Source organism: Talpa occidentalis, unplaced genomic scaffold (genome assembly GCF_014898055.3).
Source record: "Talpa occidentalis isolate TD23 unplaced genomic scaffold, MPIMG_talOcc4v2.1 talOcc4.17, whole genome shotgun sequence".
Lineage (NCBI taxonomy): Eukaryota > Metazoa > Chordata > Mammalia > Eulipotyphla > Talpidae > Talpa > Talpa occidentalis.
This window is the reverse complement of record NW_023601754.1, coordinates 1-24,000: the sequence shown is the minus strand read 5'-3', so window position 1 is coordinate 24,000 and position 24,000 is coordinate 1. Positions and strand designations below refer to the sequence as shown.

The 24,000-nt window shown below is 47.3% G+C and overlaps 2 protein-coding genes across 2 annotated transcripts; one reads left to right on the top strand and one right to left on the bottom strand.

The window, feature by feature from the left end:
* Positions 1-98: 98 nt before the first annotated feature.
* On the top strand, positions 99-8,552 carry LOC119250282 (CBY1-interacting BAR domain-containing protein 2-like). The gene is made up of 5 exons (XM_037518039.2): positions 99-225; positions 3,594-3,707; positions 3,833-3,937; positions 4,784-4,873; positions 8,466-8,552. The coding sequence occupies exons 2-5, from the start codon at positions 3,624-3,626 to the stop codon at positions 8,550-8,552; spliced, it is 366 nt and encodes a 121-aa protein (XP_037373936.2). The 5' UTR covers positions 99-225; positions 3,594-3,623.
* A 447-nt stretch (positions 8,553-8,999) lies between these two features.
* LOC119250281 (bromodomain-containing protein 7-like) lies at positions 9,000-20,401 on the bottom strand (the record flags this gene model as incomplete). The annotated part of the gene is made up of 11 exons (XM_037518038.1): positions 9,000-9,174; positions 9,409-9,552; positions 9,744-9,887; positions 10,165-10,276; positions 12,515-12,571; positions 14,181-14,292; positions 16,344-16,479; positions 16,864-16,971; positions 18,544-18,619; positions 19,244-19,367; positions 20,214-20,401. Coding segments are annotated over 11 exons (1,257 nt in total), but the record flags the coding sequence as incomplete, so codon positions are not given.
* Positions 20,402-24,000: the final 3,599 nt, after the last annotated feature.

Below are 24,000 nucleotides of genomic sequence, written 5' to 3'. Positions count from 1 at the left end.
ATCAAACTGGCAAGAGGCACTGCTGACACAGGAGAGCCGGCCCCAAAGGGCAGGGGCGTTGAGAATGATCCAGAATGAAATTACCCCCAACACTTCAAACTCCCATGTCCCCTGTTCAAGGCAGAGACCAGTGTGCAAAGGGCCTCAGTCGATGCCAGCCGCACCACCCGCCAGCTGGAGGAGACGGTGGACGCCTTCCAGAAGCAGAAGCTGAAGGACCTGCAGGTAGGGGTGGCCAGTGTGGTGTGTGTGTGTGTGTGTATGCGCGAGTGCGTGTGTGTCCACTGTGAGGTTGTATGCACATGGCGTGCACATGTGTACTTGTGTATGTGTGCGTGTGTAGGCACTATGTGCGTGTGTCAGACATGAGCATGCTGTGAGTGTGCACACATGCGGGATGCGGGTATGGACGTGAGTACGGACATGTGTGCATGTGCGTGGCCTAGTGCCCACATGACTGTGGGAGCCAGGCTCGGGCACAGTTAATCCTGGCCTAATCCCTGCCTCAGGGGCAGGAGACCGGCTGCTGGGGCAGCTGTCAGCCCAGCTGGCCCGCCTGGCAGCCAGCACTCGGTAGCCCTGCCCCTCAGCTCCAGGCCCAGCTCCCCGCCAAGAGAGCTTGTCAGAGTCTGTCCACACCAGGACCCCCAGGAAGAGCCAGGACATCCCCTTGCCTCTGTCCCCTGCCCCGGCTCCAGCACCACCAGAACCTTGACCCCAGGGCCGCAGCTCTGGCCAGGGGGTTCCAGGGAATTGGGGTCCCCAGGGACTGCTCACCATGGAGATTCCTGGCCCCTCTAGGCTATTTTCCAAAATGCAACGCACATTCCAAAACAACCTCACACAGGGGGCTCCATCCGTCCCTCCTGCAGGTCCCTGGTCTTACAGATAAAAGCCAAATCCTTCCTGAGCCTCTGCAAGCCCCAGGTGAGCCCCGCAGCCTGGTCTTGCACACGCCCCTCCCGCACAAGTGCAGCAAGCCCTTCTGGACCTCGGGGGCCTTTGCACGGCTGTGCTCTCTGCTGAGACAGCTCTGTTCTCACTGTGCACTGAGTTAACACCTCCTCCTGCTCCAGGGAAACCACTGGACCCTCAGGCCGTCTGGCCCCCGTGGGCAGGCTCAGCTCTGCTCCTGGGGGTTAGTAATCCCAGGGAGGCAAACTCACTCTGTTATTCACTTGCCAATCCAGCACTCCGTGAATACACTCCTACTCAGTGCCTGGGGCTGGGGGCACCACAGCCAGCACAGCGAGGCCCCTGGCTGCCTGCAGCCTCCTCTGTGGGGTCCTGGCACCAGGTCCAGGGCCTGGCACTTCGCTGGTACTCAGTAAATACTTGGGAGGTGAATGAGCGAACGGGCAAATGCACTCATGACTGCAAATGGCAGCTGGCACTCAAGCTTGCTCACGCAGACCGGCCGAGGGCCCCAGCAGACGGCAATCAAGCACCGACGAGCAGAGCCCCGTGGGCGGCCTCGAGCCAGACGAGGCTCCTGCTCCGGGGCCAGACGCACAGTTTAGAACGGGCGACCTTTAAGCTTCTGGGGTGAAATTGGAGGCGACGCCGACCCGAACCAGCCCCCAAGCCCTCCACATTTTCAAAGCGATAAAATACCGGCGGCCTTTAGGTCGCATTTCTGAAAAATGATCATATTTGCAAAACGGCTCTTAGAAAAGAAGGCAAGCCTTGCTTTCCTACCGTGTGCTGGCAGAGCTGGAGGCGCGTCCAGTCACCTGGAGGGCACCTAAGGCAGCAGCTGGGGCAGAGGGCGCCCCCGCGTCTCCTCCCAGGGGTCCAGGGGGGCTCCTTGAGGAGTGACGGGACCAGGGCTGCCGCGCTGACGAGATCCACGCCGTGCGAGTGGCAGCGCTTGTGCAGATGGAAGACCAAGCCTCAGAGAGCAGACTTCAGGCCTCAGGCCAGCGAGGGGCAGGAGGAGGCCTTGCCCCCCATCTTCTTCACAGTCGCTACCAGCAGTGCTGGGGGGCGGGGGTGGCAGGAGGCAGGTCTTTGCAGCCCTGGGCCCCCTGTCCCCTTCCTCCTCCTCGCAGGCTGCTACGGTCCTTCCTCCGAGCCCCGAGCCCGAGCCCCCACCAGGTGCTTCCCATCTTGCCTGAAGGGCTGTGCTTCCACACTGCAGGCTCCACCCCCTTCCTCCCGGCCCCTGCCCACCCTCCCCACGCCTGAGTCCTGCTGGGGCCAAAGCAAAGCTGTCACCTCCACCAGGGCCCCCACACAGTATGAGTTTGTGCCAGGCCCTTGAAAAGAGGCAGGAAGGGCCACAGTGCAGGTTCTCTATGATTCTATGCAGATGGGGTGAAGGAGGAGGGAGTCCTGGGTGGGTTTTCAGGCTTTTTTTTTTTTTTAAAGATTTATTTATTTATTTGTACAAGCACTGGGTACAGTCAGAAGCGGGAGGGTGAGAGAATTCACCAGAGCCAGAGCGGGGAACAGAACAGGCAGACTGACGAAGTACACTGCTGAGGGGAGCAGCGGGCGGCAGGAGAGGTCTGCGCACCATGTGGGACCCTCGCCCGGCGGCCGGGGATCGAACCAGTGCTGCAGAGGCTGCGGGCAGCTTCGCAACCCAGCGCTCAACCGCTGCGCCACCAGGGAGGCCCGGTTTTCAGGCTTTTATTGGGATTTGCCAGACACACAGCTGGCAGGGGTGCTGGGGGGCCGGGAGGCTGGCAGGCCTCCCAGCCCCAGCAAGTCCTCACTCTTGGCTCTCCAGCCTCTCACATTCTCTCTGCTCTTCCTTTTGTTCTGCTTCTGCTTCTACTGGCATCCCCATGACGCCACCCTTAAAAGCCCAGTCTTAGCACAGGTGAATCCCATCTACCTATGCCCACACCCTACTCCAGGTGCCCGCCATCAGGCATGCATTCAGGACCGCAGGGTTCCGTCATCTATCCTAATAGCGGGAGGGCAGAAAAGCCTGATACTTTTACCTTACCCTACAGCCCTGCACACAGTAGGAGCTTATGGTAGTCCCTGCACACAGTGGGAGCTTGTGCTAGGCCCAGCACACAGCAGGAGACCCTCTGGGACCAGACAAGCAGTATTAATCTGGAAGAGCTTGCTGTGCTGGGCCAAGACAAACCATCAGATCTAGAGCAGCCAACATCTCTATCACTAAATTGTGCTGTGGGGCCTCTGGGCTAAGCAATGGCTCACCCCAACACACACTTCTCTCAAAAGATTCACTCACAGCCCATGGGTGACAGACTGAGGTTTTGCAGCCATCAAACTGTGAACACCTGTCCTGGGAGTGAAAGAAGCAGATGGTGCTAAAGAGCCCAGGGGTCAGAGCTAAGAAAATGCTCCCCCCTCACTGAGTCTTGAACATTTCTAGAACAACCCCTGTGCAGGCAGCTTTGCATGGGAATACAGTATCTGCTCAAATTATGTAGCATACTGACCTAGGCCTCCTTCCGTCCTCACCTCCCACATACCAGTTTGCCCACCATCCCGGCCACCCCAGGACTCCCCTTTGAGTGAATCCTGGCCATCCCAGGACTCTCCCCAGCCTGAATGTCAGGGTCCAAACCCGCCTCTGTGTGGGGATGTAACTTGGGCTTCCCTCTCCGTAGACAATATTTTTGGACTTCGTCACCATTGAGATGGTCTTTCATGCCAAGGCTGTGGAGGTGTATTCCAGTGCCTTCCAGACGCTGGAGAACTATGACCTAGAGAGAGATCTGGAGGTGGGGCATTCCTGTTCTCTTTGGGGTGAGGGCGGATCTGGCCTTGTCCCACCTTCCCTCCCCATGACACTTCTTCCACACCTGTCCTGATCCCTCCATCCACCCTGTCCCCCCCGCCCCTCCAGGACTTTAGAGCCAAGACTCGGAATGTTTGTGGGCAGCCTGACACTGCCCGGCCACTCCGCGGCACCAGCCCACCCCCGGCTGCCCCGTGGTTTCTCGTCAGCCAGGTGAGCCCTGGGGGCGGTGGGGTGGGGTGGGGTGTCGGCTGGCACAGAGGGTGGTGACTGGGGAGTTGGCTGCAGCAGTCCAGAGGCAGGGGTCGCTGAGAGCCTGGACCTGGAATGGGGTGCTGAGGAGAGGGCTCAACCTAGGAGGCTCGACCTGGGAGGGCTGCCCTGGCCTGACGCAGACTTTGCCTCAACTGGAATCAATAAACCAAATATCCCAATATCCCAGCGGGTTTGGGGGGTGGCTCCCTATGGAGGAGCATCCCCTGGAGGCCCCCTGTGCTGTTTCCAGGCATGCAGTGGAAGGCTTTGCCTCCCAGCTCCAAAAGTCAAGAATTCCAAGGATTTCAGCACAGCAATGTGGTGTTTTATATATAACACATCACCCAGCGAGGCTGGGAATCAGGCACATTATGTTTCTGCAGAGAGCCCTTGGGGTGTTGAGCCCCGTTGGGTAAATAAAACTAAGCAGCCTCGGGCCAGTCAGGCCAGGTTGTCACTCAGTGAGTGGGGCATGAATGGGGAGCTGGCCTGTGGTGTGTGCAGTGGGGGAGGCAGGGGTGGCCTGGATTTCCTGGCTTTCTGGACAATTCTCTGGAGGAGAATTGGACCCCAGCCTGAATACCAGGGTCCAAACCCAAGCTTTGTGATCTTGGCAAAGGTCTTTAACCTACCTGTGCCTTAGGTGTCTCACCTGCAGAGGGGGGCTAATAAAGTAACCCCCTCAAAGGCTTGTGATGTTCAGTGAATGAATCTATGAGAAGCACTTAAGAAATAATATTACTATGGTGGCACCATTACTGTTACTGGCATCGATGTTGTTGCTGTGCTGATGATTCCTTTCAGAGTGCTCAGAGCACCACGCAGAGCCAGAGGAAGGAGGAGGAGGCCAGCGAGGATGACTCTGCTGAGGAGGACCCCGTGGAGGACCTGAGGGTACAGGGGCAGGGACTCCATCAATAGGATGTCTTCTGAACAGTGGGAGAAGCGGGGTCAACACAGGACGCTTGGAGAGCTCTGCTGTGCCCCACTACACGTGTCCCCTGAGTCTCAGTTTCCTCATCTGTACAAAAGGCTTAACACCACTCACCTCCCGGGTAGTGTTGCAGATCAATGTGCCTGGTGCATAGTAGGTGTTCAATAAATGTGGGACCCCCTGACCCCAATCTTGCTGCTTTGCTTTCCTACCTCGTGGTGGGGACCCCGGGGTGTTACACCATGTTAATATTGAGAGCTGGGGGTCAGTCTCCCAGGTCAGCCTTAAGCCACAGAATCATCTCTCCCGTGCGTGGGAGAAGTCTGGTCAGGGTGGCAGTAGGGATCCCTTATGGGCTGAGGCAGGGTCTGCCCAGGCCCCTCTTCCAGCCCCGTGGCCTGCTGGCATCTTTGGATTCCTTGCTTTGTAGCAGCATCACCATCCTGGCCTTCCCTTCACACGGTGTCCTCACTGTGAGTGAGTCCAAATCCCCTAGTTTGCAAGAAGAGAGTCATGCAGGAGGACTCCACCCTGGTGACCTCATCCTTACACACTACATCTGCAAAGGCTGGCTCCAAATAAGGTCATGTTCTGAGCTGCTGGGAGTTAGGACTTCAACACACAACACCCAGACATCAGGTCTTGCTGTATAGGGATGACTTTGGAGGAGGAGACAGCAAAAACCTAGGGAGGTAGAGGTGTGGGGAAGGTGGAGGAAGATGCAGTCACCATGATGTCCTCATCAGCAAAGTGGGGAACACAGTATCTGCCACAAGGGGTCACGGCAGGATTAGTGTCCTCAGCACAGTGATCTGAATTGCCCCAATCCTGTTCTGCAGCACCTCCTCAGGGAAGGTGCTGGAATCCACTGGGATTCCACCAGGGAGGATAATCCACAAATAGCTAATACCTGTTTTTTCTGTCTACTGAGTAACAAAGTCACATGTCACAGACTAAATTGGGCATGACAGTCACATCTACATACTTTCTCTCTTTTCCACAAGCATATATATGTGCACACACACAAATGTATGTTTCAGCCTCAGCCGCACCTGTCCCCCTTACAGTTTCTGATGGCAATGACCTTACTTACTCTTTGTTCCTGGGCCCCCTGGTGCCTGGCACACAGTTGGTGCTGATTAAATGTGAGCTGTTTGTGTGAGGCAGGAGCTATAATCAGGCTCCCCAATTACCCCCAGATCCCCCCAAGTTCAAGAGGCAAGGCAGCTTCAGTTCAGGAAAAGCAGGCTTCTGATTCCAGCTGGAAGGGTTTTGAGACATCCTGGAGGCTGGGGCTGGGATCCAGCCGAGTCGGGGCCATTCCCTGTACCCACCCCGCTTCCAGGGGCATGGGACCACTCAGGGCCCTCGACCTACAGCTGCCCTTCCAGAGTTTCCCACGAGACACTCATGTGCACAGAAGCCAGTTGCCCAGCCCCTGTGGGGGACGTCAGCACTTTGACCTTAGAAAAGCCACTGATGTCACTCGATAATTGCCAATTCCAGAAAAAGCAGTCACAGACCTGTGAAAACAGAAATGACAGACTGACTTTTTTTTCTTTGAAAGATAATTTATTTCAGTTCCCACCTTCTGACAATCGCAGGTGCAGGAGACAGATTCCTTCTGCACCAGGACACAGCTTTGATTTAGCACTGTTCTGAGGGCTGAGCCTAGAAACTTCCTCCACCTCAAAACATAGTTTTAGCACATGACCTAGTGGGGCCACAACTGCATGGCTCAGGAGCCCATGCCTCAGAACTGGACTTCTGGACACCAAAGGCCACGCCAGGATGCGACGCAGGCAGGTTTAGGTCCAGGAAGGACTGGGTGCAGGAGAAATCAGAGCACACAAGTGTGAACATTGCTGAAAGCCCCACACAATCCATGATTCATTACCAGGCAGTAACCGTGGGACCTATTCTAAGTGAATAAATACATGCCCGTCGTTGCAATTTCTAGCATTTACAGTTGTTCAAATGCTTGACTTGTCTTACACGGTGGCCACAGAAATCAATGGCCCAGGCTTGCCTGAGGATCGTCCCCACTCCAAGATGCAGGGAGCAGAACTGAGCCACACTGACGCCTCCAGTGTTGGGCAGCAGGGAACCCTCCCCCATGGTGGTGTGCCTCTCTGCCATTTCCGCCAGCACCACCTCTAGAACAAGGAGGGAACAGCCAGGCCCTACTGGAGAACTGGCTGCAGGCCAGAGGGATTTACCGCAGCAGCCCTCTTCCTAGTTCAAGTGCAGACCCCGGCAGGGCCACTCAGGTGGGGCTCCAGTCTGACTCTTCTTGTCAAAACCCCAGTCTGCAGGTGGAGCCAGGATCCGGGTTCTCCCAGACATACTGAGGGAGGTGGGTATGTGGGAGGGTCAGGAGAGGGGTCATCCCATGGCGCCCTGACTCTCCTGAAAATGAGTGTTTCCTTTCCAATCCTGAGAACAAGGCCCCCACTTACAACCCTTGCAGGGAGTTGGGTCTGCTCAGAGCTCATGCTGGACAACTTGGGGACACAGGCCTGCAGCAGGATGCCAGGGTACAGAGCAGAGTGTCACCCTCCCCCCACCTTCAACACTGCACTGTATCAGACACAGGCCCAAGAATGGTAAGGGAGACCAAGGCACAGAATGAGCCCTGCCTGAGGCTCCGTGGGGTGGTCTAGTGTGTGCACTCTGGGTGTGAACAATCTAAAATAATTCATCCCCCCGTTATCCTGTGACCAGCACATTTCTGTTGCCAGACACGTGTGGGTTACGATACACTGGGAAGTCTGGTCTGGTGAACAGTTCTGCCAGGGTCCATCCAGCACTGCATGTCAGTCATTGAGGGGCACTGCCAGTCCCTTTACCCTGAAACTCAGCTGTAGGCTCTTCATGGCAAACACCTCCCAGAGTTCTAAACAATAAAGGCTTTATCAGAAAAGAAGGCCTCGGGGCTCCCCACCCAGCAGCTTCTGATGTCAAGTTGAGAAATATGACTAGCCTGTGACCATCAGCTGGCTACCTTCCTCAGTGCCCCTACCTTCTCCCTTTACCCCCCATGCTGCCCAGGGTGGTGGGCAAACTGCTTGCTGCCTGGCGGCTAAAGTTTCAGGTCACTTGCTATTAGAGTTGCTGTCACCACATGCCCATCTGACTCCTTTCTGAGAAACCAACGAGGCAGCTGCTGTGGCTCCCAGGAGGGCCTGGTCTGCCTAGGGAGGCCCCACCTCTGGTGGGCTAGACAATGCCCCTTAAAATTCCTCCGGGCTGTGAACTCAGTGCTCCCAGAGCTCAACTAACCACTCTAACAGTCTGTGGAAAAATACGCCTTGGGTCTACAGCCTCCAATTTGCACCCGTGAACCCCAGCATCTGCTGGGCCTGGAGAGGTGAGTGTAGATGCAGTGGCTTCTGCTCCAGAGAGGGACATGGACAGAGCAGGCGATACTGCCTTTGTGGGTTCACTGCTTAGCAGGCATACCCCAGGATTGGATTTGGGTACAGAACTCAGGTATCAGAATACTCTTTGTCATTTAAGAGCTCAGTCCACGTTTTTTTCTTTCACTAACAGGAAAATCGTAGTTGCTCCATTTCATTGTATAAACGAGGTGGTCAGTGCTGTGGTGTGCACGCTCAAGAGTGCACATGGCAGAAGTGATCTGCATATGAAGGTGCCCCCTTGGACACCGATCAATGTGCTAAACTTGTAACAAAGGTAAGGACACACAGAGCTGCAGCTTCCACTGTCCCGCTCTCGAGGCAAGAGCTCTTAGGAATGTGACTGGGTTTGCGCACCCTCTGGCTCACTGGCCCTGGAGGACAGATGGCAGGATCTGCCCAGTGGCCTTCAGAGTGCCTGGTCTTGCACGCTCGCCCTGCTGGGGCTGTACTCTGTCTCCAGAACAAGGGAGCACTCCTTGCCCTGAGTCCCATGCCCTGGGTTCCTAGGATGTCCCTGTGCACACAGGAGGGGCCCCTCCTATATGCTGGCAGCTCCCGAGTGTACCTGCTGGCCACCAGGCACCCCTCGCAGCTGCTCGTCCAGGCTTTGGAGGGAGATGACATTCCCTAATAGAAGGCAAATCTCTGGAATACTGCAATTAATTGTTCCAAAGTTTAATTAAAAACACAATTTACAAATATTTAATATCTTCTGAAAAGCATTTCCAAGTTTAGAATGAAAAAAAAATATATACATAATATGTAATCAAATGCCGTTTAGCTTCAAATCCCAACAGGTCCACACTTAACCACATCAGTCTTTTTAGGTTCTTCAAAATCTGAAAGGAAAGAGATAGCACTTCATTTGGGTTAAAGGTGCACAGTTACCACTGTAGCTTTTAAAATTATTTTGGCAAGCATGTAAAAATCTTTATTCTTTAGGCAAATGGATAAAAACCCAAAGGAAGCTTATTTGAAACATAAAGAGAAACTGTCAAATGTTTCTTGCATGGGGAGCATGGACAGTCCCTTGACTCACAATGCCCCCATCTCCTGGGGCCCCTGGCACATACCTGCTGTTAAATCCACGAAGTTGTTTTCTACGACAGGGGAGGGAAAGGAAATCCCCAGCGCCTTCCGCACCCCATGCATGCTCACGATGTCCCCTGGTGTTACTTGCTGTGCAAGTTCTTTAAGATTATTGGTGACTTGTTCAGCTAGAAAGAAGAAAATCACAAACAGTTCCACGTATTGAAATGTGGTCCTAACTTTAGGTAATAAAAAATAAATCAAAGAAACAATAAATAACACAAAAAATAAGCCGTTGATGGTCTTCCCTCCAGTACTACCGCTCACAAGGTTTTTCCTTTAAGCACCCCAATTCTTCTCTTATGGAGACGCAACATACCAAGATGCATTTCTCTGTACGAGGGGCCCAAGAGACAGATCATGTTGGGTGGGGGCCTGGTGCTCAGCCGCTCGTTCTGGGCTTCCTGGAGCTCCCTGAGCAACCTGGTGGTTTCATCAAGTTTCCTCTGGAACACTTCAGCTTCTGCGAGGTGAGAAAAAGACCACGGAGCATAACATGCTTGTGTCTGAGCCTGCGCAGTAAACTGAGTCATATGTGCTAGGATTTTTGCTATTTATTGGATAGTCTTCTCCAAGGAGAACACCCCCACATGAAACAGCACCACAGACGTGCTTTATCACTCATTTAAGTGAGGCCGCTGAGATCTCCCTGGGTGAATGGCCAGGTTAATCTTTGCTGCGACACTGACCCTAACAGCCGCCATCATCACGTTTCCATCACGCTTTCTGGAGATACGCACCTTCAGAGTCAAAGACTTCCACTGGGGCGCCGACGCTTGTTACTGCTTTCAGCGCTGTGAGCCTGTCCTGATTATTGGAGTCTAAATGCCCCACTGGCTCGATTTCCGTAATCTGCTATTAAAAAAATAAAGCATTGAGTTTGCCAAACCGTAGCAGTGTAGAATGAGAAGAACACAAACAAAATGGTTTGTGTTCACATAGGTAGCTACTCCATCTATTTATTTTGGGGTCATGACTTTGATGCCTAGAAAAGTCTTCCCAGCATACTCTTACAATGCCATTTCCAAATCCAGGCAAAAAAAGTGTCCATAAGCCTCACTTTTCATTGACTTCCAGTGTAATCAGGAGTCTCTGGCAATCTGCATCTGGCTCCTGCGGCCAACACTCCATCTCTGGAAAGTGGCGAGAGCCTGTGACTAAGCTGTGGGATACTGCTGGTGTGACCCCGCCTCATGCTTCTGAGGCTCCCCAGGCCCCTAGTGACACACACTCTTACACGACATCCTGAAGCTAAGACATTTCCTGGATCTTGGTACCCAAAGTTAGGCTGTCAGTATTGTATGGGAGAAGCCAAATCTTGAAAAGGGTAGAGTTTTATTTTTGAAATCATCAGGCTCAGTTTCCGTAACCTCAGCACTAAGTTTTAGGAACAGATCAACCCAGGTAACGGGACCAAAAGCTCACGGCTGCAGATACCCTTTGGTGCTGCATTCCAAGCTCAAACAGTGTGAACACCTGATCTTTCCACCTACACGTGGGCTGAAAAGGGTGGAGGAAAACTGTCGCTGAGGAACTTGGCACCACACATACTAAACATGTGCTGCTGCAGTTGGGCCCTCACTGCCCCACACTCGATTGTGTGTGTGTGTAGAACTGGGGTATGGGCCAGAGGTGCAGGGGGTGAGAAGATTCACCAGAGATAGAGTGGGGAACAGAGCAAGTGGATTGACTGAAATCCACTGCTGAGGGGAGCAGCGGGGAGACAGGAGAGGTCTGCTGCGCCCTGTGGCTCAGCTCCCGGGCCGGGATGGAACTCAGGCCTCAGGGTGACAGTGCTGAGACAACCCGAGGTTAAGGGAGGCCCCCACACTCGTCTCTGCTCCGTACCTGGCTTCCTTTTCCCGTTCTCCAGGTCCCTTTCACTAAGCATGTGGCCTCGCTGGGTTTCTCTTTCCTTGACAACGACATGGTTTTGTAAACACCATCTACCTGCATCTTTACTTGAGCTCACACCTTCATGTTTACTTTCCCCTCACTGAAGACGATTATGTCTCTAACTCCAAATGGCCCTGCAGTTTACTGGACCCGTCCTGTTACGGTCGGAAGTGACACTCACTGGGCTCCTCTCAGCGGACTCCTATGCAGCATCTGACCTGTCACCTGTCTCCACATGCTGTGCTTTCACAGTTTTTCTGTCTTAACCCTGGGTCTTCTCCAAGGTCCTGTTGTGGTCTTTCCTAGCCTACGGTTGGTTTTGTTCACCCCACCAAAAATTCCACTTTTATGCTAACAACTTTCAGATCCACATCCACAGTCCAGATCTTGGAGTTCCAGGTCTATACCTTTAATGATGTCCCCAATTACTCACCACATCTGAAACCCAATGTAATTCTTTTCCCTGCAGAAGGTGTACTTCCTTTTCTGTATTTCTGATGGGAGGTGACAGTATGTTATCTAACTGCTGTCAACTTCAGTTCTGTTGTATTCCTTAAGCCTCTACTCTTATCTTTTACATTGTTGTGTTACCTACCTTCCGGCCTGGACAAGCTCCACAGCTCTACACTGGACCCCCCTAGTAGCCCCTCTCCTCATTTTATCATAATGTCCTACCTTTAGGATATAAACTCAATTTCTTAGCACTGCCTACAAGATGCTCCCCACCGCTTCCTCCTCACCCCTGCAGCCTCCTCTCACAGGTACTTGATGGCCACCTGCTCTCCAAGCTCTCAGCACATGTGCTTGAGCTCTCAGGCCTATTGCTGCTGTTACACATGCAGTTCGCTGCAGCTGACTGAGCCTGCCTGCTGGGGGAACATCCAGTCATTCTTGTAGACACCCCCTCTGTGAGGCTCTCCTCAGCAATCCAAAGCAGTTCGTTTCTCCAACCTGTGCTCCCACGACACAGACATTTAGACTGTGTGGCACCTGCTTTGGCTCCCTTGGTGACAGGCCTGTTTGTTGCACTATCTACCTCTGTTGTCCCCACAGGCAAAGGAAGTTTTTCTACCTCAGGAGAGTCTCCAAAAATATTTTCCTTCCAAAACAAAGTTTATCATTGAGGGCTTTTAGTTTACTCGACATTTAAATATTCCTCATAAAGAATACTTTCCATAAAGCAGAAATAATTACCTCCATTTCTTTCACTGCGTCAAGTGTCCTAGTCTGGTCTTCACCTTCAGGCGATGACTGCAGGAAAAAGAAAAACACCTTTTGTTTATTAAAATAGACACATGAAAGGCAAATATCAAGAAAATAGAAAAAAATACCAAGTTTTATAACAAGAGAACAGGAATAAGAATATAGATTACTGGACTGTAACTTTTAAAACCAAAAGGAAATTAGATATAGTTACTAGCATTTTGAGAGTATTTTTTGAGTAAAGAATAATTGTCATTGGTAACTTCAAGATTGATATTTCTATGCCTGATCAAAGAGCTATTCAAGTTTAAAAAGGTATTTAGCATGGCCAAGTGGTCTAAGGCGCTGGATTTAGGCTCCAGTCATTTTGATGGTGTGGGTTCAAATCCCACCACTGCCATACTGCTCCTTTTTCTATGGCAACCACACCTCAGGGGGGAGATCATATATTGGCCAACAAGTTAAAAAGGTATTTAGCAAATAGCATACAAGCACATACATAAACGAAGCCTATTTCAGTAATAGCTGTAATGAGAAGGTGGGAGGAACTCTAGGGACTATTTTGCATTAACAGAGGCAATATTCTAATCCAAACTGGAGGAACAACTCTAGGCTGCAAAATATTCAAATGCTAAGGAGAATGTGAAAGCTTTCCATAATCCAAACATGTTAATGCCTAAGTAAGCAATATATCCTTATTTATAACATTTTCTAGGGTGAAGTCTGAGAAAAAGAACTGCTAGATCCAAGGGCAGAGAAACTAAATTAGAACTATTTTGCCATTACCAACCAAATGAAAGATAGTCAATTTTATGTCAGGACAATGAATTCGGATGGATCGGAAGGGAACAGTAAAACTGGCTGTGAATTGGTATAAGTGTTTTCAGGTGATGTGCTGAGACTGCAGAGCAGTTCTCACTGACCGTTAGGTGCTGGTTCAGCTTCCTGACAAATCCCCCAAGGGCGAGTGGCCACAGGTACAATGAGGGCAGGGACAAGCAACTACAGCCACAGTCCAGAGGGGCTACCACCCCCAAGAGCTACAGGGCTCCTCTGACCAGGTGAAGAAGATACTCTGGAGGTCAGCTCTCCTCTACACCACAAGGAACATTTTCTGGTTCTAATCTTTAAATCAAGTATCCGAATTATTTCAGATATGAAGTATGTCCAACTGAACTGGAGAAAGTTCACAAGTGTTAACAAAAGACAGCAATGAGGAAGCTTTTTTCTTTATCTGAGGCTCCTACCACTGCATTGTACTGCGTAACAAGGAAGAGGACATTCCCTTTTATTAGTCAATGGCTCAGTCTGAAGCCAGAAAATAAGATTTCCCTTTTTCCGTAAGGGGACTATAGCACCCTAATGTTGACTTCTAAGCTGAAAACCCCATTTTTGACCCCTTTATACCCACAATGAGGAGACCATGAAAATTCTCCGGTCTTCACAGATCCCGGTAGCCAAGTTATTTCTTCCTGTTCTTTGTCCTCCACCTGTGGTCTCCACCGGCGCTGGGCCGTCCTTTCGGGGAATGGAGGTCAGCTGCCACACTGGCTAATCCCATGCTTTCGTAACACCGAGTGACTAATGCTTGGAAGTCAATACCCTATTTTACCCTAAATTACCCTAAATTACCCTATTTCTTTAGCAACAGTCTTACCGTCTCCAATTCTTGCAGGGTTCTAGAATGACCTCCTTTTGTTAAAACATCCAGCAAACTATCTGCCATGACATATGGATAATCTTGACATGTGGCCAAAAACTCATGGATGCTGAAAGAGAGTGTTGGCAAAGTCATTTTTATATGAATCATCTCCACTGGCTTAATCATCATAGCCATTTTTTTTCATCAGATGGCCTTAATTTGTATTTGTATACCACGATATAAAACTTTCTGTCTAGAAACAATACTGTATTTACATATCTACCAGGGATAAGCTTTTCATCACTGGAGAATTAAACAACATCAAGTATACAGTGACAATGAAATGCGCCAAAGAAAAATAAGACCTGGGTGATGTAGGGGCCCCGGGTTCAGTCTGTGGAGTTCCACTCCCCACGTTATACCTCCAATTTGGATCACACCCTTCAGCCAGTTCTGTCTGCATGGCTAATAGGCATCTCAGACTTAAAATGTCTAAAACTTAGTTGCTAGATATTCCTAAAGAAGTCCTTCTAAAACCTCCCCCTTGTCAATAAACACCAACTTCATCCTTCCAGGCTCTCTGTAATCCTGCAGTCATCCTTGACTTTCTTTCTTCTCATACCCCACTTCAGCTTTGAAACACCGCAAGTTATGAAAATAAGAGTCAGTAAAGAAATCCTATTGATTAACTAATGATCCCTTCTCAGCACCTCAACCATTATTCTCCGAGTCCAGCTCTTCTTGAGGGTGAAGGCAGTCTCCCTATGTCTACTTCGCCCCCCCAGGCAATCTATTTTCCACCCATTTGAAAATTTTGAGTTGGAACGGGTGATCAATCTGCTCAAAATCCACCAGTACTTTTCCATCTCACTCAGACTAAGTCCTTACAAAGATCTACTCCAACCTGCCGCTCTGTAACCAGTTTGCCCTGCATATGTTCTGCCTCTTCCCGCTCTCCTTGCTGTTCTCTGCATGTGCCAGGCACGTGCCAACCCAGGGCCTTGTACCACGACCCCACTGGCTGGAACGCTGCTCCTTCAGATGACATCACCACCTGCTTCTTTACCTCCTTCAGTTTTTGCTCTGTGTTCACCTTCTTAGTCAAGTAGGGCCATTTCTTGATGACCCAACTAAAGTTACATACCAATCCCAACACACTCTACCTTCCTTTGTGTCTTTACTTTCTCCTCAGCACTTATTAGTAACTGACTGGGGGACATGGATCTTTCTTAGTATTTGTCCCTTGTGGATCCCTCAGCTCCTGGAAGAACGTCTGGCACACAATGAGTAAGCAATGCCTATTTGTGGGATGCATAGATGAATAAACCAGAAAGAATTTGTCCAAACTGGTGAGGTCTAAAAGAAATAAATGACTTGATCTTAAATTACAGTCATGCTCTGTCTTAAGGACCCATCTTATAAAAACACTGTGTTGATACCACCATGCACACATGAAAGTGAACAATTCCCTCACTGACAGAAAACCAGTGAATGGATTAATCTGTAGGACTAAATTATTATATAAAGTCAGCAAACTACCAATGCCAGCTCAATGCCCCACCGAGTCAGAATCCTGGTAAATGAGGGTGACATCTCATCATAGCTATGGGATACAAAGGTCCAAAGAAGAGCAAAACAGGGACTATCTCCCATGGGAAGATTTCCTGAGATGGGGAGCATAGCTGCAACAGTTTACTGGTATGTGACGGGTCTAACAGGTATCTATGTGGGTCATCTTAGGAATCAGGTCGTCATGTCTTGACTTTTATCTTGAGGGAATGTGCTGTAGGTCCCCAAACTGACTCACATGACTCACATGACTCACTGACACATGACAATGTTGCAGTAGAGCAGATGGCACACCCACATTCTGAAGTAATAAGTTCCTGAATTTCAGTATCAGTTGATACAGCATCTTTAAAAACATATTTTAAAGAATTAAAATATCGCAGATGCCAACATCAGGAAGGACTGGGGAGATATGTTGTGTGTTTAGAATGTTTAGTTTCCACTAAAGGATGTGATAACTAAGGGTCCATATTTAATTACTATCAATTAAGAAAAGGTATACATTTTCTACCTTTTGGGTAACTGTGTAAGTCTATCCATTGATCACATGTGTATATAAATATTTTTGGAAAATGTTGTATTTGGAATATTGAGGAACTAGAGACTCACCTGAAATCACTGGGCAGGTCAGAGTCTTCCCCATAGGTTGAATAGATTAAATCAGAATCGTCCTTGCTAATATTTGCAAATGTGGAGTCATAATGTGGTGCATAAGAACTGTAGGGTCCATAATTCAAGTATAACACTGTTGACAAAAATCAAATATATATTATTCATTACTTTGTATGTCAATCTAAGTTTTTTTGTTTCATTAAATATTATTCCCTTATACCTTTACTTCTTTACTAACTGGATACAGATGTAAGAAGACATTTTCCATCCCAAACAGATACTTGCAAAATTACAAGCGATTTTTTCCCCCACAGAAGGGAGAGGGAAAAAAGAAAAAACAAAATTCATTTAGAATACGACTATCTGACTTTTCAGTTTCCTCTTAAGTTAACAAAACAGTCTTGCAATAATACCACTCAGAGAGTTAGTGAATAAAGCAGTAAGTGGGAACATGCTTCTTTCCCCTAATTCCCTGAAGTGGAAGAGAGAAAACATGGCCACCATGTGGGAGACTTACCTGGAGTTACTTTGTTCCTTTTATCTTCTTTGAATCCCTGCAAAGTATTCACTCCAGACTGAAGCCTTCCAGTTGTCATCCCCAGCCTCACGGGGCAGTAGCCTGGCTCTAAAACAAGAGGGAGGAGGGAGGCCCACCTGGTGACGAGATGGCCGTGGCAGCACTGTGTGCAGGCACACGCCTTCCTGCCATCCCAGGGGCACTGGGGAGGAGGCTGAGCAGCCCTTACTATAACCCATTTTCACCTAAGATATTCTGAGTTTAGAAAGCAGAAATGTAGACAGGAGCAAACCCTAATTTTCATTCTACTCTACTGCTTCCTATACTTCTTCATGATCATGTTACATTTCAGCTACCAAAAATAAAAAATAAACGTTGAACCTTTTAATGCTCAGATGGGTCCTCCGTGGTGGACTAGGCATTTAGTCTCAGTGCTATCATTGTTACAGCCTGAGTTTGATCCCCGGCCAGGCAGCTGCCCCACATGGCACATTGACCTTTCCTGTCTCCCCGCTGCTCCCCTCAGCAGTATATTTCAGCAGATCTGCCTGTTCTGTTCCCCACTCTGTCTCTGGTGAATTGTCTCTCCCCCCTGCTCCACCACCTCTGGCTACACCCCAGTTCTTAAAAAAAAAAAAAAAAAATTAATGCTAAGGTGATGGAAGTAAACCAGTTGGAAAGGTTAGGAAAACACCTCGGATTAAAGATAACAAGAACTCATAATATATTTAGAATAAGAGAATTTACAAGACATATCTTAGTGTACTGAGTGATAGCCTTTTAAGATGTGATCCCCAAACCAGAACAAACCCCTATAATGACACTAGAAATCTGTGATAGGAGCAGAAGAACTGAGAAGGACAGTATCAGAGAAGGATGATGTCAAGAAAATATGCAGTCTCTGACAATACCCAAAGAAAGGGTGTTTTTCCTCTCCTGAAGAGGAGTCTGGTTCTCGTAACATGATCACCCCAGAATAGCGTTTACAGGTGATCATCAGGGTGACAGAATAAAAGTGCTTGTGAGGAACTTCAGACATCTAAATTGGCTCTTCTCTGCTTGGCAAGCACTCTGGAGGCTGGTGTCCTAATGGGTGCTGGTACCCCCACCAGGAAGATGATCCTTGGAAGTGAACAAGGGCATCTTCCACCTAAATAGGAAAATGGGCCTCCTGAGGAGAGCTGCTGTGAAATGTGAGGAGTCAAATCAACTTTGGCCACATGTAATTATGGCTACAGGGGTCAGAAACCAGACCAAAGTAGAGTCTAAACTCGGTGTAAAGAAAGGGGCAGATCTGAAAGTATCACTCAAATCAAGCTAGTTGCATCTCCTATCATCAAATTTTTACTACAGCTGTCCTGGAAACAGCAAGGTGTTCAGTCCTGCGGCATTTTATTTGACCCAAAACCATTTAAAATTCAACAGTGAACATTTCATAAAGGAAAAAATGAGCTTTGTTTTGAAGACATGAGCAGCTCCTTTGTCCCTAAGTCAGGGAGCCTATTAATGTTCTCTTAAGCAATTCGTGATTGGAATGCACTTAGTGCTAGGCTTGCCCTTTTAGTCCTCAAATGCACCAACTATCGCCTGCTTCAAGGTTTATTTTACCTATTCTTCCCTGACCCTGTACTCACCACGGGGTCATTAAGCATCACATGCAGCATAATTCTGTGCACCCACCTCCTACAATGGGATCCACAGGGTGGAGAAGGCCTAACGTCGTCGTTCCATCTGGCTTTCTTCTTTCAAATTCACACTGCAATGAGCCAAGGTATTCAGAGGGCATAAGCAGTTTTATACACACACAGTATATATGAAACATTCATATCTTATTTCTGTATTAAGTATTATATATAAATGCACATAGAATAGAAACCAGAGAGCCTTACTTTAATCAAACTAATATAAGTGATTATTGACATACTCAGATATTAACTTTCATGCCTTTCTGCCTGTAGACAGATGCTGATGAGCTGAAGAACAGGTCACCCACTTTTGTCCACTGTTAAAGGATAGTGAAGAGCAGGGAAAGGAAGTGACTCGATGAGAATCATGTATTAGTCCATTTGGTTTTAAAACCAATTTGTTAAATATTATTATTTTAAAAGACCAGAGTATGTGTGTTTTCTTGTTAAGCTTAACATAAAATAGGTGGTTCATTTTCTAGTTTCAGAACACATTAACCTCACTCAAAAGAAAAAAATCCAGTCATAGAGCATAGGATTAATAACATACTTAAACAAATTCATCAAGTTTTCTTCTGAGCATCATACCAGAGTGTTCTCCAAGCAGATATGGACTAAGAGCGTACAAGCAACTTAAAAACTTCAAGTTTCGGACAATCTGCATCAGCAGGCAGTGAAAAGAAAAGTCGGGTCACCTGACTGTTAACGAGCCGCCGGGTTAGCTTTCCTCCAGATTCCTTAACGATGCGGTCAATCTGCTCCTGCTCTCTCTCTAAATTACTGCTTCTAAATTTATCTTCAATCAAGTCTTTGTCTTTCCTGAAAACACATATTAATACTAAGTAAAAAAAAATAATAAATAACCCAGTATGTTGGTAAGTTCCCTCTATTTTTGCATCCAGTGTTAATTTGCTTTACTGTTTTTCTCAGTACATTCATAAAAATGAATTCTACTTAAAATACATTTTGAAGGGAAAGCAGCAAAAAATTTTTTCTTTTTAAAAAATTTCATTTTGGAATTTAAAATAAACATACATTTAAAACATATAAACCTTAGAAATACAACAAAAACTCGTCAGAAGTTTACTTTTCTTTGCACTAAAGAGCTCCTGCCCAGAGCTGACGGTGAGGCGGTGGGCATTAGGCCTGGCAGTCAATGGTGTGAGCCGGATGTACATGACTCTGTCCAGTCATGCTGGTCACTGCCCGGCAGGACCAGTTTCGTCACTGCTCCCAGCAGCTGCAGTCTGGGGAAAGCATGCATGCCTCTCAGTGACAGCCCCGCCATTTAGGAGTAGCTGTAACTGCTTAGCTGCTACCTCAATTCCTCTCCTGAATGAGACGTGTACTTTTTTTCTTAAATAGTTGTTTAATAAACTCACTAAAAATATGAGTCCCTAAAGGTGAGTTATTGGCTCTGCGAACTACCTTGGTAAGAATACATAGTCAGAACGGTTTTCTGAACTGTGTTAGGACAACTCCGTGTCATGCATTGTACGGGAAGAGGGCATCACATTATCAAAACAGATCTTCGTGGCCAAAGCCACTATCCCACCAGAGACAGGTCTTTGCAAGGTAGGCCCTGACTCTGTATCGCCACCACCCTCCCCCACCTCCCTAGCCTGAAAAAGACAGCTTAACCTTAATATTCTGAAGATACTTTACTTTTTGTTTTCCTTGCTGGGGCTCTTGAGAGCCTGTGCTTCAGCCTCCCCAGTGTCGTCCCGGTCTCTCGGCCAGCCACTGCTGCTGTCCTCCCCGCTCTGCGAAGTGTCTGTCCTGTCTTTCTGCTTGCGACTTTTTTGCAAATCTGCCATGAAATCTATGCTCTGCTTCAGGCTCTGAATTCTCTCCTAAAAATATTCAAACACATTCTTCCTAAATGTTTGTCATTAATTTTTAAAGGAATACATTTCCCCCACAAGACTCGCACATATCCTGTCATTAACTAGGGAAGAAAAACAAGCATAATTATACCAAGAGTATTATAGTTAGGAACCAGAACAATAAAGTCTATTCCTACAGTTGAGATAATTTAATTTCTAATATAAAAGAATTCTTTATAACTTTACCGTATCATCAAAAAGCTCACAGGAGAGAAACTATGGAGACTATTCTTTGCTTATACTGAATTTAAAAAGTAAAAGTGTAGTAACTTGGAACAATCTTATATCTCACAAAATGGTTTATCTTTGGAAATTCAATAATTAGGAGGTATTTTAAAGCCTACAGCACAGGAAGTACCCTTATATTCTGGTATCCTGGATGAAGACAGATGACTTTGGCATTTTTCTATGGAAACATGTTTCAAGGAGAATAAAAGGTTACTAACGCTTTCTCAGAGTGCATAATGTTCTTTTAACCAAAGAAGTCTTGTTTCTATTTTGTGAAACACATGCTTAATTTTCCACTGCATCGATATGCTGTGAAATTTTTATTATGGTTAAGGGTTTGGGGCTTCCAGACAAATGGGACAAGTAGATTTGTTCCTGGAAATCTCTGCCTTTTAATTCGAGAATTATCACTGGATAAAACATGGAGGGCAGTCTCCTCAGGGCTGCCTAGCCACAACAGGGAAGACTTTAGTAGAATAATTAAAGCTAACAAGTGGAAAGGACCAGAGGTCATGCAAATAAGAACAGTGTAGGCAGGAATGCTAAATGACTCCTCCAAGGTCACAGAATGAGTGACTTAGGCCCCTTGTCTCTCGTGCTAGGTCTTTTCTATCTCACTCTGCTATCACAGTGCAGACTGTGAGAGCCTCCCTGGGTGGTGCAGGGCTGAAAGTCTCAGTGCTACCAAGCTATTGCCAGCTACTGCGGCCTGAGTTTGATCCTGGCCAGGGAGCTGACCCACATATGGGCAGCAAACCTCTCCTGTCTCTCGCCCACTGTTCCCCTCAGCAGTGTATTTCAGTAGATACACTTATTCTGCTCCCCACTCTCTTTGATGAATCCTCTCATTCCCCGTTTGGTTCTTTGTCATTAATAATAGCTAATTCTTATTGAGCACCTACCAATGTATCAGACATAATTCTATGAGGTAAATACTATCATTATCCCATTTTATGTGACAGGAAAAAGGCTGAGTGCGGTTGACAGTAGCTTGCTGAGGTCACACAGCATCTTAATGGCAGAGCTAGAATATGAACCTTGAAGTCGGGTTGTACAGCCACTAGGCTAGAAATAGTACTCCGTGTACTATAATGCAACATCTTACTATTTAGCTACGATATCAGAAGTTATTCTACTTATGTCTACTCTTTATAAAACTAATGTCAAAAAGTCACTATTTGGGGCCTCCCTGGAGGCGCAGCGGTTGAGCGCCAGGTTGCGAGGCTGCCCACAGCCTCTGCAGCGCTGGTTCGATCCCCGGCTGCTGGATGAGGGTCCCACATGGTGCGCAGACTTCTCCTGCCGCCCACTGCTCCCCTCAGCAGTGTACTTTGTCACTCTGCCTGTTCTACTTTCTGCTCTGGCTCTGGCAAATTCTCTCTCACCCTCCCGCGCTTCTGACTGTACCCAGTGCTTGCATGCATGCATGCATGCATAAATAAATAAATGGGAAAAAAAAATAAATAAAACTTAAAAAAAGTCACTATTTGTGCATAACAAAAAAAGTAAAGAATGAATACTATCTTTATAATGAGCATTAAAGAACAGTTTTCTTAAAAACACTATTCATGGAACTCTGCTGGGTGCTCTGGCAAGCACTGCTATTAGTTAACCCAGAAAGGTAAATTTGAAGGTTTAAAGGTCACTACTATAAGGATCCCTCCCATCCTGGGTGGAGAGAACAGTCACAGGAAGCTCTAACATAGGATGGCTGGGCTCCTCAACAGGAAGAGATCTGGAAAAAAGAAAGATCACAGAGAAAAAAGGGAAAGAGGGAAAGAAAGCTCATTTTCTGTTTCTAGCCATCCCAACCTGGTAGAGTAAGATATAATGGAATCGTTTGCAAGTTAAATTAACTACATTATTTAAAGAAAATAATGATAAATCAAAGTCTATATTTTATTTTGGACATGCTTAGATATATGCTTAAACCTTCTCCTAAAAAATTCAATGTATATATTTTAAAGTGACTAAATCTTCATTTGTTGGCTATACTTTCACCTCAAATACAACAATAGCAAACATTTGCTAGTCTTTAAACATGGACTGTAGCTTTGTTCTGGATTCTGAGTCTTTCTGCAAAGAATTGTATGAATATTTATTCCCCTTTCCTCTGCAAATTTTGCTGACATTGGGTAACTAGTTCTCATTTGTTTCTCAGGTCATTAGGGAAGATGGCTAACTATTAGGAGTGCAATGATAATAACCAATCCAAATGTTCTTCTTTCCCCAGTTAAGTGAACCCAGGGACCTCTCACAGCCAAGCACACACTCAGGTATCTGTACATCAAGCCATTTCTTTGAATGTAAAATTCATACAGATGAGCACCCTAACACCAGGAAAACATGTACATTTGCACATGACTCACTGCCACTGTGTTACACCTCAGGCTCTTCTGATTTCTTTCTCCTTCCTATGTCTTCTACCCACTCAGTTCTGCTCTGCAAAATCTCGCTTCTGTTTTGCTTTTTTTTTTTAATAGTCTCTTCCTATGCTATCAATTGCCTGGGAGATCACAGATTCAACATTCTCTACATATGAGAACACTGAAGCCTAGAGTGGTTAATGTCTAAACAAGATTCACAAGTTAGTGGGAAAGAGTTAAAATGAAAATTCAATCTTCTGACTTTCTATTGGGGTTAAGAGCCAGGATTACCTCAGCTAACTTGTCATCTTACTCACAGCTATGAGAAAGACTTCAAAAGATGCCACTTAATAGTGAGTTCTTTTCTTCTAGTAGATGAACAGCCATCAGCTCAATTCACCCTCAAGGTCTTTCATCAGCTGTCCTCCTGAGATGATACTTCAGTAATTTTCTGTGACTATGTATCCTATCTGTTTTGAATAAGCCATCATGACCAAGCTTGCTCACAGAGCATGATGCCATCCGTGCCTCTCCACACAACCCGGCACCCCTCTCCGCCCCCTGCCTTTACTACACACCAGAGCTGATCCTTGAAGGGATAGTCTGCTCCCGGGGGAGGTGACTTTGAGATAGTTCCAAGTTATTGCTCATTTGTATATTCTGTTTCCCTCTACTGGGAGGACTTGCTGGGCTTTACCAGCACATCAGAGTTCATCCCACAAAGGGAAAGAGAGCGCTTTGTAGGAAAAGTCTAATTCTCCCCAGCAATTGAACCTGGAGTTCAGGCTGATGCTTCTTTCATAGGAAAAATAAGTCTAATGACTATCACTCAAGAGTATCTTAATAATTATAATGGGATGTCAAGTCTTCTTATTTTAATTTTCTACTTTATACTAAGGAAAAAAATTTAATTTTTAAAAATAAGTTTAATATTTAACATTTCATACTTTAACGTGAGCTTCCTATAAAATG

Excerpts from the sequence above, each read along its gene's own strand:
- LOC119250282 (XM_037518039.2), top strand. The coding sequence starts at position 3,624 with ATGGTCTTTCATGCCAAGGCTGTGGAGGTGTATTCCAGTGCCTTCCAG. Across the intron at positions 3,938-4,783 it reads CGTGGTTTCTCGTCAGCCAG|AGTGCTCAGAGCACCACGCA; the intron begins GTGAGCCCTGGG and ends GATTCCTTTCAG. Across the intron at positions 4,874-8,465 it reads ACCCCGTGGAGGACCTGAGG|GAAAATCGTAGTTGCTCCAT; the intron begins GTACAGGGGCAG and ends TTTCACTAACAG.